This window comes from Drosophila teissieri, chromosome 2L (assembly GCF_016746235.2).
Source record: "Drosophila teissieri strain GT53w chromosome 2L, Prin_Dtei_1.1, whole genome shotgun sequence".
NCBI classification, from domain to species: domain Eukaryota; kingdom Metazoa; phylum Arthropoda; class Insecta; order Diptera; family Drosophilidae; genus Drosophila; species Drosophila teissieri.
This window is the reverse complement of record NC_053029.1, coordinates 11,892,966-11,909,083: the sequence shown is the minus strand read 5'-3', so window position 1 is coordinate 11,909,083 and position 16,118 is coordinate 11,892,966. Positions and strand designations below refer to the sequence as shown.

Here is a 16,118-nt window from a genome sequence, read left to right as displayed (position 1 = left end):
AGCTTGTAGGTGCTTCATATGGCTGGCACGATATCACGCTTTTATTCTAGGCATACCCATAAAAGTTATATACATACATATATAGTAATAGATTATATACCTTCTTTAAATATATACAAATAACGTAGATTTGTTCGCTTTGCAGCTCAACCAATGCCTTTCATTATCTTTAGCTACTTACATATGAATAAACCTAAAGAAAAAATATAGTTTACTGCCCGTGAGATACCTTTTACTTAAGCCGCTGTTTTATAATCTAGCTAAAATACTTTTTATGCACGGAACTCACCTCCTTTTAAATTCCTTATACCTTACATTTTCAATGTCACCTAATGCAACCCTTTAAGCCAACCAATAAAAACAAACCATTTGATCAATTGAAAAAATGTGTATTAGGCAATTCTTTCGTTTGGGATCCTTTCTAAGTATAACATTTTCCTGAAACTACGTAAATTCGCTTACGATAATTAGAATCGAATCGTAAATCTATATATTATATGCGTTACTATATCAGTAGGTTTTTGGGGATACGCGCAGATATCCGCGCTAAATTGGATCACATTATAGGAAATATAATGCTGGATTACATATAAGCATAGAGGAAACATATTTGGCAAAATTGGGGTTTTGTTTCTAAGATCTAGGGTAAGGTGGCAACTAAAAACAAAACTAAAGTATAAACTTTTACTTAAATAAGAAAGTGGGTTCAAAAAAAAATGGATTGTTTAATCAAAACATTGGAAATGAAGAACAGGCTATAACACAAAAATCGGGGAAATAAACTCTGGCTATATATAGTAAATCTTAGGCTAACATATTAAAAACGAATGTTTTCTAGGGGTGAAAGGGCGTGTAAGTGTGCTTCGATAAATGATATGCAAGATGGTTTAGAACTTCAGACAAACAACTTAACTATGTACAACAAAGCTACGATCTAATGTTAAGCAAGTCAGAGGATCGTTTGGAACCCCCAACTTAAGCGTGTGTGTAATTGGTTACTTTGGGTCGATTTTCTTAAACAAACATCTAAGTTCCACTAATTTATCTGTTATCTCTTCAGGGAGATTTGCTTTGAACACTCTAGGAAATATATATTTTAAACCATTTTTAACCCTTTACATATTTCTCCAAAGGTTTTCTTAATACTTTTTGTTCTGTAAAAAATATTGCTTGTGGATTTATAAGAAAAACTTGGTTTGACATTCTTGAACTTAAAAATGGTCAAGCTATGCATGCTTATCGGGAAATGGTTTCAATAAACTCTCTGAAGGATTCAAAGCAAACCTTCTAAAGTGTACCAAGGATTAATTTTTGGCGCCTGAGATTATAAGCATTTCTTAGCATTTCTAAAATCGACCCCTAAGCTAAGATAATCTGTGTATGTTTTTAAAGCTTTTGCGGCACATCTTTGCTGGTGGCTCCCGTTCGCTCGTGATTGACAACAAACTTCTTGGCGCCCGACAATCCCTGCTTGTTGATATAGAAGCTCTTTTGGGCCAGCGGCGAACCGCCGCCATCTGAATCCACCACCAGGCGATTCAGGAAAGTGGCAGCTGTCTTGGCACCACTGTCGCAGGAGGATGACTCTATGCTAATGGTGGAGCATCCACCGATCGAGGAGGTCTCGCTTTTGGCATCGTCCATTAGAGTGGCATCATCCACCAGGTCGTTGACCAGCACCTGCGTACTGGACGATGCTGTGGACAGTATGGAAGAGGTGCGACTGCGGCAGGAGTGCGTCTCCGATTCGGGTATGGAAATGCCCTCGTCGATGCTTTGGCTCTGGCTGCCGCCGGAAACGAGGCACATGGCAACCTCCAGATTTGGACCGCTGCCAACTCCTCCGGGCGAAGCGGAAACGGGCGACGGGCATCCCGAGCTGCTGCTGTTGTTATTTATTCCACTTCCGCTCACCGAATTACTTGTGCACAGCTTCGAGATGAACAACTTGGGCGTAAGGCGACCGTCAAAGGTTCCGGAATCGGGACTGGGACACACCGACGATGGCGATTGGCACACCGGTGAGGAGCCGCGACTGAAATGGAAATATAAGGTGATGGATGAGCTTAAAAACATAAGGCCATTTGATAAAAGCAGCTACTTTTACCCTTCGTCTAAATATTCAACAAGTAGCACAATTACTATTGGCTATCTAATATAATTAAATTAATGGTACCCGTACCACAAAGGTATTATTTATAGCCTTCTGAACCACTGCAACTTGGCCGAACATATCTAAATTTATATTTTACAAGAGGCCCAAAGTAATATAATTTTAGACTTCAAGAAACTAGCTGTTCTAATTCGATCTGAAATACTATCAAAACTGATATTTCAAATGCTACAAGGCTCTTTTCATTGAATACATTTTGTTGAGGTGACTACTTTTTTAAAAGACAGTATCCCACTAAGAGCTAGTTATTTAAATTAAGATCCCAATAACGTACCTTTCCGTGAATATTTTCTTCACAGGCGGAGGAGAGTACACGCTCCAGTTGCTGCCCTGAGTGGGAGTATCGTCCAGCTCGAATTTTCGCTTCACGGGTCCCAGCTGAGATGGCCTCATGGCAATGGGAGACATCGACCTCCTGGTGGCAAATGTGCGTCTCGTGGGCGACGGGGAGTATGGTAATCTCATGCCCGCGCGATTGTTAGTGGGACTGGGACTGGAACAGCTGGTGGTGCCGGTGGGTGGCAGGCTGACCTGCAGGGGATTGGAGAACTCGTCCGATTTGCACGACCAGTTCTCGGCCACCAGCGTGAGATCCTCCCAGCTCTGCGAGATTTGTATTTCCCGATGAACTTCCCGCTCATGGTTCACCTCCCGGCTGTTCAGGTCGGCGCATTCCTCCTGCCTCAGCTGGGAAACCCGCGGAGTGAGGCAGAGGGTGGCTCCATTGGCTGCCGTGGTCAGTGGGCTATAGCTGGCCGAATACCGTCTGGCTCGAGGTGTGAATATATTGAAGACGGGAGCCGGGGAAACCTCCCTGGAATTGGGCTGGGATCGTATGTGTATGTTCTTGCCGAAGCAATCGATGGATGGTACATTCGGCATCTGGATATCCACCACCTGTTGGCTCTTCTTGGGCGTCTGTTCGTGCTCCTTGGCCGCCAGTGCAGCCGCTGCGGCTGCGCGTGTGGTCATCGGGGTCTTTCCCGATTTGCCTGCCGGCGGAGTCCGGATTATTGGCACACTGAGACAGCGTTTGAGGGTCTTGGAGCTACCGCTCGGTGGCGGCGGATCCAGCGTGTCCATGGGCACTGTGGAGGGGTTCTCCTGCTGCTTCTCCTCGCCGCTCGCTTTCGTCTCCGATTCCATTGCCGTGTATCTAAAAATAGGAAGTGTTTACTTCTTGGTTCCCAGGGTTATTTTTATACCCTTGCTGAGGGTATGGCTAAATTGGGTAGCAGCTGTAATGCAGTATCAAGTGTTTACTGGGTGCATCTGCAGTTAGATGTCTTTGATCTTTTCCAGCCTTTCGGTTTTGAAACTCTGGATTTGGGTTATCTGCATGATTTGGTGGCTTAAGACTTGAATGGGGCAGGGCTACTTGTATATGTATATAGTTTTTGTACTCCTAATCAAACCAAAATTATATACATTGTTCAACTATACTGTTGTGCGAAATTACAATGTATACCCTCAAAACAATTTGTAATCTTTGATTAATTGATACTATACAATGATAATGCGTAATATACGTAACTGCTGCTCTTATATTCGCTGTGGCGAATTTCGAAATATTAAATTCTATTTTATCGTTTGTGCCACTCAAAGTTATTATACAGAATTCTTACCGGGTTGATTACAAATTGCAGATCTACGATAAGCTGCGCTCATACCAAGTGGCCATCTCTATGTTAAATTTAAAGAAGTATTAAAAAGTTACGGAAAGACTGTAATCGTTTTCCAATGACTTATTCTCCAACTGCAGCCCTGTATCCTTTAGCGAAAAAAGGAAAGATCGGTCATCAAGACAGTTCCAAGATGCGGCTTGCCAAGAAAGCATTCCCTAGCAATTCTCCGCATTTTTCCGCAACCATTTCGATGATACTAAAGGTGGCTAAGAATTTCCCGATTTTCCGCAGGACTTCGGGACGCAGTCACAGCGCAGCCGGCGTCGCTGCCGCCGCGGGCAGTGCGACTGTCTATTTTTTTTCACCCACGAAGTGCGTTTGCAACTTTTGGCAGCCACTTTTCACGCGATAAATGCTACTTGCCCTTTCAAATTACTGCAGATTTAGCTTCGCCAAATCGTGTAGAACACTTGGCACTACCTTAAGTTGGCCAAAAACACGTGCAATTGGCCAAAAATACTTACAAAATTAAGTCCTGTGATTGTAATTTTCAGCTACCCGTTTAGTTTTTTTATAGTGTTGACAAGCGACTAAATGCGAGTGACCGCATACACGATTCGGCAGTATGACAAACCGAGCATGGGCTAAAAAATTGAAATTATTTAAAATTCGACCAGTTCAGCGATTACTTACACATTCACATAAAGTGTATTATTTAAAGACATTCCGTTTTTTAATTTCAATCATAAAGATCACTTGATTTGTTGCTAGTCAGCTGGTGTTTGGCCTGAGGCATTTCTGTTGCCTCATGCGGCGCTCGTCATGCATCTCTGTGTGCCAACGCTGTGCAACACTAGGCGCGCGCAATTCAAATTTACTCGCCGCTGCGGCAGAGTGGAAGTTACGTTTTGATAAATTTCAAAATTAAACATATCTAATTTGAATAAATGAATATCTTGTTTAAGCTTTTGTATTTGTATGATTGTTTTTATTATTTACTTGTGGAGTTCGTCTTTCTGACATAAAATATTAGTATTTAAAAAAAATGTATAAGCAAGAATAAAACAAAATCCACTCTAAAATGTTTCACATGGTAGAATTTAAATATGAAGAGACACCAAGTAAATTGAAATACAACCAAAATCATTGAAAATGCGATAATAGACACGTTACATTTATTTATTATGCATAGCTTAAAATGAAAGTGCGAATTTTGAGGAACACACTCATGTTTACAAGCTGATGTTGTAATTTGGTTTCTTCATGGTTTGTTTAAATTTAACAAAAATCACAACAAATTATAATAACACAGTCGAACCAAGATATCAGACTAATTGATTCTGTAAATCTTTTATAACTAAATAATATGCGCTAGGCGAATGAAATTATTATGGAAAAGGGCTGTTCATCGTACTTGTTTTTCGTTTCTGTTCAACTAATAATACTTAATTATCCATTTTGTATTCGGCGAAACGTCCGATTTACTGATGACTACGAGCTAGAGTTACACTTTAAGCTAATTTGTTGCTTGATGCGCGTTTTTCCTTTGTTTCCTTTGCGTAATTTATTTTTTCTTGTTGTTTGTTCCTTAAAGTTCGTCTTGTTGCTTTGGATGGTTTGCAATTGAAATCGTTCGTTACTTGACAAGTAGATGAAACAAACAGAGAGTATATAGATGGCTAGATGGCTTGATGTATTACTATGATCGAACTTTGCGGGGTGGCTGAATATTAAATTGCATTGGTTTTGTTGGCAAACGCAGAGCATCTGAGCAGAGTTCCCTTGCGGTCCGGAAGCGGCGCTTAACCATCGGACAGGGCGGGCGTCACCCATCCGTATTTCTCGTGCGTCTTCACCAACGAACGGAACGACTCCTCCGCCTGGCGCCTGTGGAGGAATCACATAGTGCAATCACAAATAATATTGACATAAGATCTATTCCCTTACCGAGTGAATTCCTTTGTACTCTTTGGCTTCCGCATGATCCTGCCCTGACCCTTGACCACGCTGGCTGCGAACTGCATGATGACCGCCTCCACCGTATAGGCACTGGCCCATCCGCGAGGCGTTAAGAGCTCCATGCAGATGGCACCACCCTCCATCACGTAACCCTTCTCGATGCGCGGCTCCACTACGCGCATGAATGGCGGAGCAAATGGGAAGTTGTCGGGGAAACTGAGGTGCAACAGGATGGCCGGCACACCCATCTCGACCATATCTCTGGCCAGGGGCGAGTCGGGATCAATCACATGCAGGCGTACGTGCCACTCGAAGAGGCTATCGTTGACGAGTTCCACCTGAACAGATGGTAAGCTGTTAGTAACAGGAGTGTTTCCAAAATCAAATACGAATCCTTACCGTGAAGACAGCATCGTTCTTGGTCTGCAGTCGCTCCATTTCGCGGTATTCCTTCATTAGGCGACGGGATCGAATCGTCTGATCCGGCGCCGCCACCAGTTGGCGTTCCGTCGTCGGCGCCACCCTGTAAGATGGATAGAAAGTCCCGAGATCAGCTCTTTCACATGAATAATGGGGTGATTACTTTCATGGAGCTTGCCGAATACAATTTGATTTTCCTTGTTTTTAGAAACACTCACTTGTGATCTTGTCGTCGCCGCTTGCCTGGGGAGTCCCAAACAGCCTGCTCGGCTGCCATTCGAACTACGGCATTCTTGGAGGCACCGGATCCCGATCCCGATGATCCAACTGCTCCACCGCCCATTGCGACGCCTCCTGCCGCAGAGGGTGCTGCCCCATCGTGATTGTTGTTATTGTTATTGTTGTTTATATTCGGACTGCTGCCAGTGGCGCCATCGACCTTGTCATTGTTGTTGTTATTGTTAATGTTATTATTATGGTTGTTGTTATTATTGTTATTGGTGGACTTGTGGAAGATTTTGCGGAATGCAGTGACTACTCTCTCCTTGGAACGCGACGACATCTTGGCTGGGACTGATTTGGTCTCTTGGCTTCCTTGGTCTCCGACGAGTGGATTTCTTGTGGTTTTGATTGTGCGCTTTTGAGTTACTTGAGCGGTGGCTTTTGATTTGGTAGTTTACAAGTACTTCGTGGGCGTGGTGGTTCAGTCTTCTTCTTTAAATGGTTCCTGGTGCAATGTGGGCGTGGGAATTTGTTCTGAAAGTGCATAACAGCAAAATATTTAGTTGATAGATTAAATACTATCCTATAGTACGTAAAAATATCCACTCGGACTACTTTCCTCGTACTGTTAAACTGAGAATATGGTTAAAAACATTTGTTAGTGTGAACACAATACCCAAATTGTCCACGATTCATGAGTAATGTGTACCCCCATAAGCTTTTGAGGTTTTGCAAACTTGTAAAATGGCATGTGCGCTATAAGAAAAACGTCGACATCAAGATTTTCTTGGGTCGAGCTTATAAAATTAACATACTTGTGCATGCTAAGGATGCCATTACTTGGAATTTGATTCCCTCCGAGCCATTTTCATATTTTAGTAGTCCCTCCCCTCCCCTCCCCACCGCAACCTCCTCTGCAGCACAATTATGCGACCTTGAACTAGCGTCCGCCCGCATTTGTAAGCCACACCACAACAATAACCGGAGATACTTTACCATGTCTGGCAGTCGTAAGCACAAACACACATCCTTGGCAAACTTTTCAAGTGAATAACAAGACCGCCAGCGAAATATGTTGAATACTCCCCTTAGCGAAACAAAACGACTCACAAAGACGGCTTTCCAAAAAAAGGACGAAAACAAAATTTACTTCGTCGCAGCTATGAGTTCGCTTTTCAGATGACGAAGAAACGCCTTAAAGTAGGGATAACCACATTTACTAAAAAAACAGATAAAACAGATATGAACTGAATAATGAGAACTGGCAGGAAAAGCAGATTCAAGAGCATGGAAAACAGACCTTTTATTAAAAAACAATATTTATTCCACAATGTATATAATCTTTACATAAATCCGCCAGAAATGGTTTTCTTTTCATCCCTAATTTCGGTGCCAAAGCACTCGAGGGCTCCCAGTTGTGTACTAAAATTTCACACAGCCTCTGAAGGGATTTTTCTCCGACTAATTTCTTATATTTTCCGAGCTGCAGATGCCGCGCTAAACACCAACTCCTCCTTTGATCACCACCCTGAATTGTCCGAGGTGTTGATGTGGTCTTGCCAAATTGTTTGCCTTTCGCATAATTAGCTTTCACCCCAGTGCTCGAGTCCTCAAAGGGGATTTCTTGGGTCACCTCCGACCTCCTGGACGAAAGCCAAGACCTGAAAATCTGTGACCAAGGACAACAGATGTGGGCGTTACATTTTAATGGTCGTGGCGGGGATAAAGGGAGGCCTATTATTATTATAAGCGCACAGATAAGTGTGAACTGAGCCAAGAACCAAGGGGCAGGATATCAGATAGAATTGCTTCGGGGAAGCACACGAAAAGCTGCCAAGGTGGGCGGAAAATAATTTAATGCATTTGTAGACAGAAAACGAACTACATCGAACAAAAAGGTTATACAATAGTTGTAAAGAGCACAGATCTTATTTTGTTCGGAATTAACTTGAGCCTCTACTGTATTATAAAAATTCTAATATTTTTTCTTCAACCCAAATATCCAAAGTTACCATTAGCATTCGTATTTTATTCAGGTCCACGTCGAAAGAAAGTTTCTTTTGTAACTTTATTTTGAAGTTTTTGTAAGTTTACAAATGATGAATAATTGATTGATTAATGACCCATGACCCCAACATGGGTTGACCCATGAACTCATTAAGAGTTCATCAAAGCCCAAACTATTCGAGACCCCTCCCATATTTTCCGCCCAGTTATGGGCCATTTCCTTTCTGCATCTGTTGGCTGCCCGACTACAAGTATTTTTAGAGAAAACTTTTTGCACTTTTCCTTTCAGCCAGAGCCACTAAAGGGAAAAACAAACACTGACCGAGGCCGAAACAAAGGCGCCGCTAGAGTCTTCACCCATAAGAAAGTCCACAAACATTGGCGAGGGAACAAAGCGCGGTGAAGTCACGTAGGGAATTCTATCTGGTTCCTAGCACACATTTCTGAAGTTTTTTCGACATTTATTTAACCAAATAAATGTCAACAATGTTTGGCGTATTTTTACGTCCTTAAGTGTAGGCAAACTCTATAGAAAGTAGGGTGACTCGGATCGTCTTGATAGAATAGGATTAAATTTATAAATATATATTTCATACATAAATAATATGAATTTACTTTGCCGAGACGAGTTTTAAATAAATGTTTAAATATATTTCGAAATGGTAGTGACACACCCTAATGCAGTTCCATAGATTTGGCGACAAATTGACTGCGTCCGTCGAAAATACTCTAGTCGCACAGATAGACAGTCTTATCTGGCGCCACAAAAATCGATATGAGCAGACCAAAAGCAACACCTCCCCAAATAAAAGCGCTGCCCATATACCCACTTTCCCCATTCGCTCGTTTAACTTAATCTATAACTGACCTACCTCGCACGGATATTTAATAATAGCCTCCGGGACTGGCTGGACTGGTTATCGCAATCAATGATATTTGCAAATCCGAATATAGAATATAGACAGTTGCCAAGTGTCGTTAAATCAAGTGGTAAACACTGTATCTAGTTCGCTTTTGTGCCATGCAGTTAATGGATTTTTGATTGAGTTTCCCGATGGAAACGGAAAAGTTTAGTTGGTTTCTTACCTACAGTATTGTTACAAATTGTTACATATTATCTGCTTATGAGCACCTTACTTTTCATATCGCGACAGATAGCTTCAATTGGAAATGAATTATTTGCTTGAAAAGTAACCTTTAATGTGCGGAATTTAAAGCGTGGGAAAATAAACAAAGGCCAAAAAGTTATCCAAACTACAATCTGCTTTTTTAAAGCCTTATAAAATAAATATATGGGAATCATACATAATCGGTGGGTGTACAAACAACTCGGGTCATGTTTATTGTTGTTTCATTTCATGCTAATTTTCCCGCCTGTCGCATGCACAATTTCAGTATGCAAGCACGAAAGTAAAAGGTAAACCAATAACACGAACTGGGCGAAATTCAAAAAATGTTTAAATGAAGAAAAAAGCAAGATATATAGAACTGTGTCAGCTTTAAATTATTCTGGGGATGCCTTTGGTTGTTACTCTCGTTTCACGCTTATTTATTGATTTTCGTTCCTGACGACATTTTTGGCGTGCAATTCGAAGTGAAATGCATTAAGAAGAGAGGAATACATTTAAATACACCGAAAAAAAAATAGTTTTTATGCTTGTGATAATAACTAAATGTAGATTATTAATTTAGCATGTTATAAGTTAAAACGATCGTTTACTAAAGTATTGATAATATTGGTTGTTAAACAATATCAACACACAACAGCAAAATTAGGTTCATTAATCTGAAATATGCGGTTCTTTTTGAACTCTTTTGAACTATGTTCGGTTGATTTTGTATTTGGACATATTTAACAACAATTTACCGGGACGATTTCTTCAAGTGCTGAAGGCTTGTGAGAGAGGTCGTTAATCAACTGTTTGGTACAGGCAGCAGAACAATGCGGAAATATTTGCACAGGGGAAATGGGGAAGGCATGGAAACCGGCGAGCGGGAGAGAGAGGGAGATGCTGACTAATGGCCCCTGCAACAGTTCTTTGTTCCCAGCCATTAGCGAACACCTACTACGGCACACGCCCACACCCACACCTACACACACATCCACGTCCACCGAGAATTAATCCCCCCGATTCTTGACCATCGAGTGTGGTTGCCATGGCATTCAGCCCCCTCCTCAGGTTTTCTGCCACACCACTTGCACTTATCCTATCGTCAGTGATGGCAAGGCAGCGTGAAAAGTATCTAAATCTCTTACAAGAAAAGTCAGAAAATATTCAACAGCTATCAAATTCGGATCAAAACTGGGGTTAATTAAGTATACATAATGTAAACTGTTATAACAAGATTTCATGGCTGACATCGATATTGCGAAAACCTATGTCGAAACTGTTCTCACTTTTGAAATATATATTATATATAAAGTATTAAAATACTGTCATGATAATATAATATAACAATGACAATATAATACTGGCGTCATTATTTTCAAATAAACATTTGACTTAAAGTAAGTTCCATATTAGTTTTTCATGATACAAATACGGGAAAAACAAGACGAGTTTGAACGAAATTTAAATGAAAGTGTTTGTCAACTGTACGCACAATATGTATGTATTCTATTTATTTGTGCAGTTCAGTTGTTCTCATATTTGCTCATAGCCAACTTGCCAACACCGATGGTCATCCTTTTGCCTCCCACTTTGGCGCCCCTTCTACAGCTGCTCTCGATACTGACGATGGCATTGTTCTAGATGGAAGTCCGAGGGTCACCGCTTGTTATGGCTTTGTTAATTTATTTATAAACAATTCCTCGCTCGGACTCTGGTGCACATGCAAATTGAATTAAGCCCGGATTGCTTTTCTCTTTCCGTTTTTTTCCATCGACATAGGAAGCTTTTAAATGTGCATTCAGCGTTAATCAAGGCCAGGCGTCAGCATCACAGTCGGTCTCCTTTATTTCCTGGTCGTTCATGCTAACCAAATCGAAGGCTTTGTCATCCAATGGGGGTCGATGAACTCTTTCCACATTCCACGCCCAATAATGTCCGTTAACTGACTAACGGACAGTGAGTGATGCGGATGGCTTGACCCCGTTGTTATGGTATCCCCAAAAAGATACATAACGAAGCGGAACTCACCCCATCTGACCTTGGAAATGTCTCTGTTAGTCTGTTTATCAATATCATGTGGCGCCATAACACATGGCACACACGAAGCGAAAATAGCAACAAGAATCTTGGCAATCACAGAACTCGCCAATCTATGGAATACCCTTCATATTATATATATATTATGTGCTTTTACTACTATATTGACTGTGTTCATTCTAGATCTGATAAGCTTCCTTTGCCATTTAAATGTTTGCAGATCTAAGATCTTTGTCAATTCAAAATGCCCTGCTTAAATTACAAATACTCTTTTTGGAAAGGACATACAAACTTTGCCACATTTTGTATGTATTTATTAAGACTCCGACAGGCACAACCAGCACGTACATACAAAAGAGAGGTCTCCTAGACACCCGAGATGAAAAGCCTGGGCTTAAACACTCCTTTTTCCCTACTCCGGAATGGTTTGTGCTCGGTTTACTGATGGCGCGTGTTTCATCCGATCGGAAGCCATTTATGAAATTGATTGCGACAAGAGAGCAACAAAAGGACAAACATCAGAAGCCACAACAATAACCACATCTCACGGGTTAAAAGTAGACTTTGATACGGACACATCGGAAAAGGGATATACGCGTCATTTGATGACGCTAGCGGTTGAGTTGCCAAGGAAATGCACAGATAGAAACCACCACAGTTATGGTTCTAATAAGGAAATAATACTTTCCATTTCCATAGGAAAATGTATGAAATCTTCGGGCTGAAGAATTTGCATTTCCAACGTTACTGCACTGTACGAACTGTAGTTCATAACCGTGCTACAAATATTCTTTTTAAAATCTTGAAAATTGTTTTCAGTGCATTTATGGACGTCTATCTCGATAGTTCGTGTGTGAAGCGACCTGTCAATTTGGCTTTTGTCGGGTGTCAAAGTTAAGCACTTTGGATAGTGGTTATTGCATGCGAGATAAGCTTCAAGTGCTTAATGCTCAGGGTGGCGCGGATAACATTATTCAATTGTTAATAAATGCTCATTCATCATTCGACAAATACGCTGCACCTTATCAAAAACTAGTATAAATTTCAGAGAATTTTCATTACTAAAATAGGTAATTATTTGTTATACAGATACAGATCACATCATTAGTTCCAAAGGAACTCTCAACAGAAAAAGTTAAACCCACTGACGTCAATTGCAGAACTGGGTGCAAACTTAAGTATAGACATGGTTGTAAGAGCCACCTGCCGCATTGTTTATGCTCGGTGAAACTGTTTATCACCTGCCACGGGCACCCCCACTCATGTAAAATGCGTAAATTCATGCGATGGCAGGAAAGTTCATCTAATTGCCGAAGACCCTTTGCTCTTTCGCCCTATTTATAGAGTTCCCGGGCATATCCTTGCGTCCCTTCCTGACTCCGAGTGCCACTTTCATGGGTATGCATAATCAATTTATGCGTGTGCCGGGCTAAATCTATAAATTAATTCAGGCGTAAAAATAAAATGCCTACTCGGCGGGTCCATAAAAAGTTGATGTGCCAAAGTGCACACACACCCAAGCTTGGCTTCGCTGATCAAGTGAGATTTAGATGCACAACAGGATACCAAGTAAAGTGGGCACTCGTTAAAGGGGAAAAAACATGTAATTTTAGTAAATGTAAATAAATAAATAAATGTAAATATAAACGTTGATTGTGATTAATAATTAATTTTTGCTCTGATGATTAAAATCATATTTGATGCAAACTCAAAAATTCAAATTTAGTTATAAAAAAAATAGTAATAAATCAGTTTCTACTGTAACAGGGGATGCAAAGCGCCATGGCGCCTGTCTAACTGTGTTTAGGAAGAAAGTAGAGATAGAGGAATGAGATAAGACAGAGCAAGCAGGGAATACAATCTATCGGCAAAGCTTATCCCTCTCTTTCCCTTTCGCTCGTGTCAGCATGGCGCTCTGATTTCATTCATGAATACCAAATTATGTGGAGAAGCCTTTCCGACTTCTTGGCCCCTACTCCATGTATATGTATGTGTGTATAAACATGTTTGTATGTGAGTGGGCGTGAAATACCATTTGAGCATTTTCTGTTGTGGAGCTTCCATACACTTGCTTAGATTTATATCCACAATCTCTCGTTACCCAGCTTTTCGGCATTTCTTTTCATCTTAGTTGTCCCAGGCAATAAAGGCAGATATGTACGTCAAGAAACAACAAGTACAAAAAAGAAATAAAGTAGACAACAAAATAAGAAAAGTTGTACTTCTTCTTTTTAGCGACCCCTTTTCATCTTCAAGAGGGATTTTTAATACTTTTTAACTTTTTCCCGCTAAAACTTAGTGGGATTTATTTAAAAGCTAAAATTATCCAAATTATCTAAGTAAATGTACCAAGAAACATCTACCGAATTTCGTCAATACTTTAGAATATAGTTTGTAATAATATTATGACTAAATTCAATAGTCATGTATGTACGTACATACGTTAAAAATTACTCAGTAAAATGACAAACATTTTGGGATTCGAGCGGCTCAAAGTACATATAAATTTTTGAAGCATTATTTGAGGGCATCTTAAATTAAGAACTTGACCATGACTGCAGCCTTGGCAAAGATGCTTGCACTGCACGAAAAAAGCGTCGACAAAAGAACTCTTGAAAATGTTCAGTATCAAGTTCAATGAAAAGCTGGCATTGGCGGAGCGAGACAGAGGCAGCATCCCTCCCTTTCGCACTTGTTAAGAGATACCTATTTCAAGCAATGTCAAAAGCTAGAGTGCAATGAATAGGACAAGCACAAACATGTGGACAACCCACCGTTTATTTGACAGGCTTGTTTGTTAGTGTCATGCTTCGATTGAGAATCGAAGGGGAGGAAGAGAGACGGTGAGACAGGGGTAGCATGTGTAAGCCGAAACGTTTTATTTGTAAGAGTGAGAGGTCAAGAGCTTTTAATTGGCAAATTGTTGTGATACACCAAAAACAAAAAGGGATAAGCGATAAGGAGTAGACGAGAATAGGATTATAGAGAGGTAACAAAAGAGGCACACAACACACACTCACTCACTTGCCAAGTGCAAAATGCAATTCGCTGTTCTTCTGTTTTCTTCTCACGATTCGTGCTTATCAGCGTTCCGCTTTATTCCCGATTTTCGTTCTTTCGTTTCCTTTGCCACTCGCACAGACAAACAAATAATAACGATGGGAAAACCTTCCCAACAATTATATTTTTTATTGCGCGCTAGCGAAAAGCAATAACATTCGCCGTTTCGACACGACTTTTGAATTATTTCCTGGTCTGGACACTGGAGCACCAACTTTTCGCTGCACTGCACTTTTTTCGCCCGCGAGAGCGGTAGAGATGTAAAATAACATCTTCGCATCGACCACCGATGTTTCTTGGCGATAGTTGTCGCTTCCCTTCTCGCTATCGATGTTAAGCGATGCATCGGCTTTTATCTACATTCTACACCATCACCAGTTACCTATGTTAGCAAATACACCAACCTCACCCGCGCGGCTTTCAAAACACAAAATATTCAATAAATAATGGGATTTGTGAAAATTCAGTTTATAATATCTAGGGTTGTTGATAATATATCAAAAATACATCGATATATAAAAATATATAAATACATCGATATTTTTTCTCAAAATTATATATTTATATCGTGATATTTTTTTTTGAACAAATATCGATATTGCGATATTGTTAAAATGAACCTAAAACCAAATTACACTGATATAAAAAACGGGACTGCGACCGAATTATTAAAACAACTGGAAACTCTTCAAACTTGTCTTTGCACCTTAAGAAGCCGAATGACAGACACACATAACACAACGAGTCTTCCTAAAATCACTTAATTCTATGTACAGGTAGCATAATAATATGAAATTTATATGAACACAACGTATAATTATCTGCATTATAAATAGAATATCCATGAATTTAAATAAGAATATATCTGTAAAGCCAAAAAAAAGTGTAGCAGTTTCCCATGGCCAGTGTCAGCCAGCTTATCTCGCAATTATTCATACTAATGCGATACTGTTAAAGGGAAAATGCGAAAAGTGGCCTTGAAGGGCAAGTTCTCTTGGGTCAGGTAATGGGCGCCATGGGTACTCCTTGTCAGCCAATATATCATCAAGATTAGGACAGTTTAAAGTGTTTGTTTATGGCAATAACCTTTAGGCGGAATAAGCATAAACCCTCTCATTTCATTGTGAATCAACTGATACAATACTTTTTCCTTCTACTTTCCAGAATGGATTTCAAGATTACAATGCAAGACGGAAGATTTAATGACTACGGACACTGGACATGAGGGATAATTAAACCCAACCATTTAAGTGTGCAACAAACAATAACCCAGACTAACTGGGATGTGCTAGACGCTCCGTTCCTTATAAAAATCCCGATGGCCATCAAGCTTAGCTGGGATCCATGTAGTACTTCCTGAAAGCACCTGCCGTTATTCCTACCTAAGATATACGGCATGGCACTCATACTCCGAAGTTTACGTTGAATTTAATTACGAATTCAACGAGATATGACATTCCATATTTGGACCAATATTTCGAATGTTCTGATCAAAATACTGAT

General features: G+C 40.4%; 2 protein-coding genes across 3 annotated transcripts; both read right to left on the bottom strand.

Annotated features, from left to right (window-relative positions):
• Positions 1–368: 368 nt before the first annotated feature.
• LOC122618255 lies at positions 369–4,510 on the bottom strand. The gene is made up of 4 exons (XM_043794558.1): positions 4,492–4,510; positions 4,323–4,442; positions 2,448–3,329; positions 369–2,035 (listed from the first exon to the last, which is right to left on the bottom strand). Exons 3-4 carry the CDS (start codon positions 3,317–3,319, stop codon positions 1,387–1,389), a joined length of 1,521 nt encoding a protein of 506 aa, XP_043650493.1. The 5' UTR covers positions 3,320–3,329; positions 4,323–4,442; positions 4,492–4,510; the 3' UTR covers positions 369–1,386.
• Positions 4,511–4,951: 441 nt separating this feature from the next.
• Positions 4,952–14,877, bottom strand: LOC122617512 (ubiquitin-conjugating enzyme E2Q-like protein CG4502). Of its 2 annotated transcripts, none has more exons than XM_043793416.1 (5): positions 14,576–14,877; positions 6,396–6,933; positions 6,157–6,280; positions 5,746–6,095; positions 4,952–5,685 (listed from the first exon to the last, which is right to left on the bottom strand). In XM_043793416.1, the coding sequence occupies exons 2-5, from the start codon at positions 6,737–6,739 to the stop codon at positions 5,601–5,603; spliced, it is 903 nt and encodes a 300-aa protein (XP_043649351.1). In that variant the 5' UTR covers positions 6,740–6,933; positions 14,576–14,877; the 3' UTR covers positions 4,952–5,600. The 2 variants fall into 2 exon arrangements, with proteins under 2 accessions (XP_043649351.1, XP_043649343.1); XM_043793408.1 differs by having other exon boundaries at positions 14,580–14,877.
• Between the last annotated feature and the right edge of the window lie 1,241 nt (positions 14,878–16,118).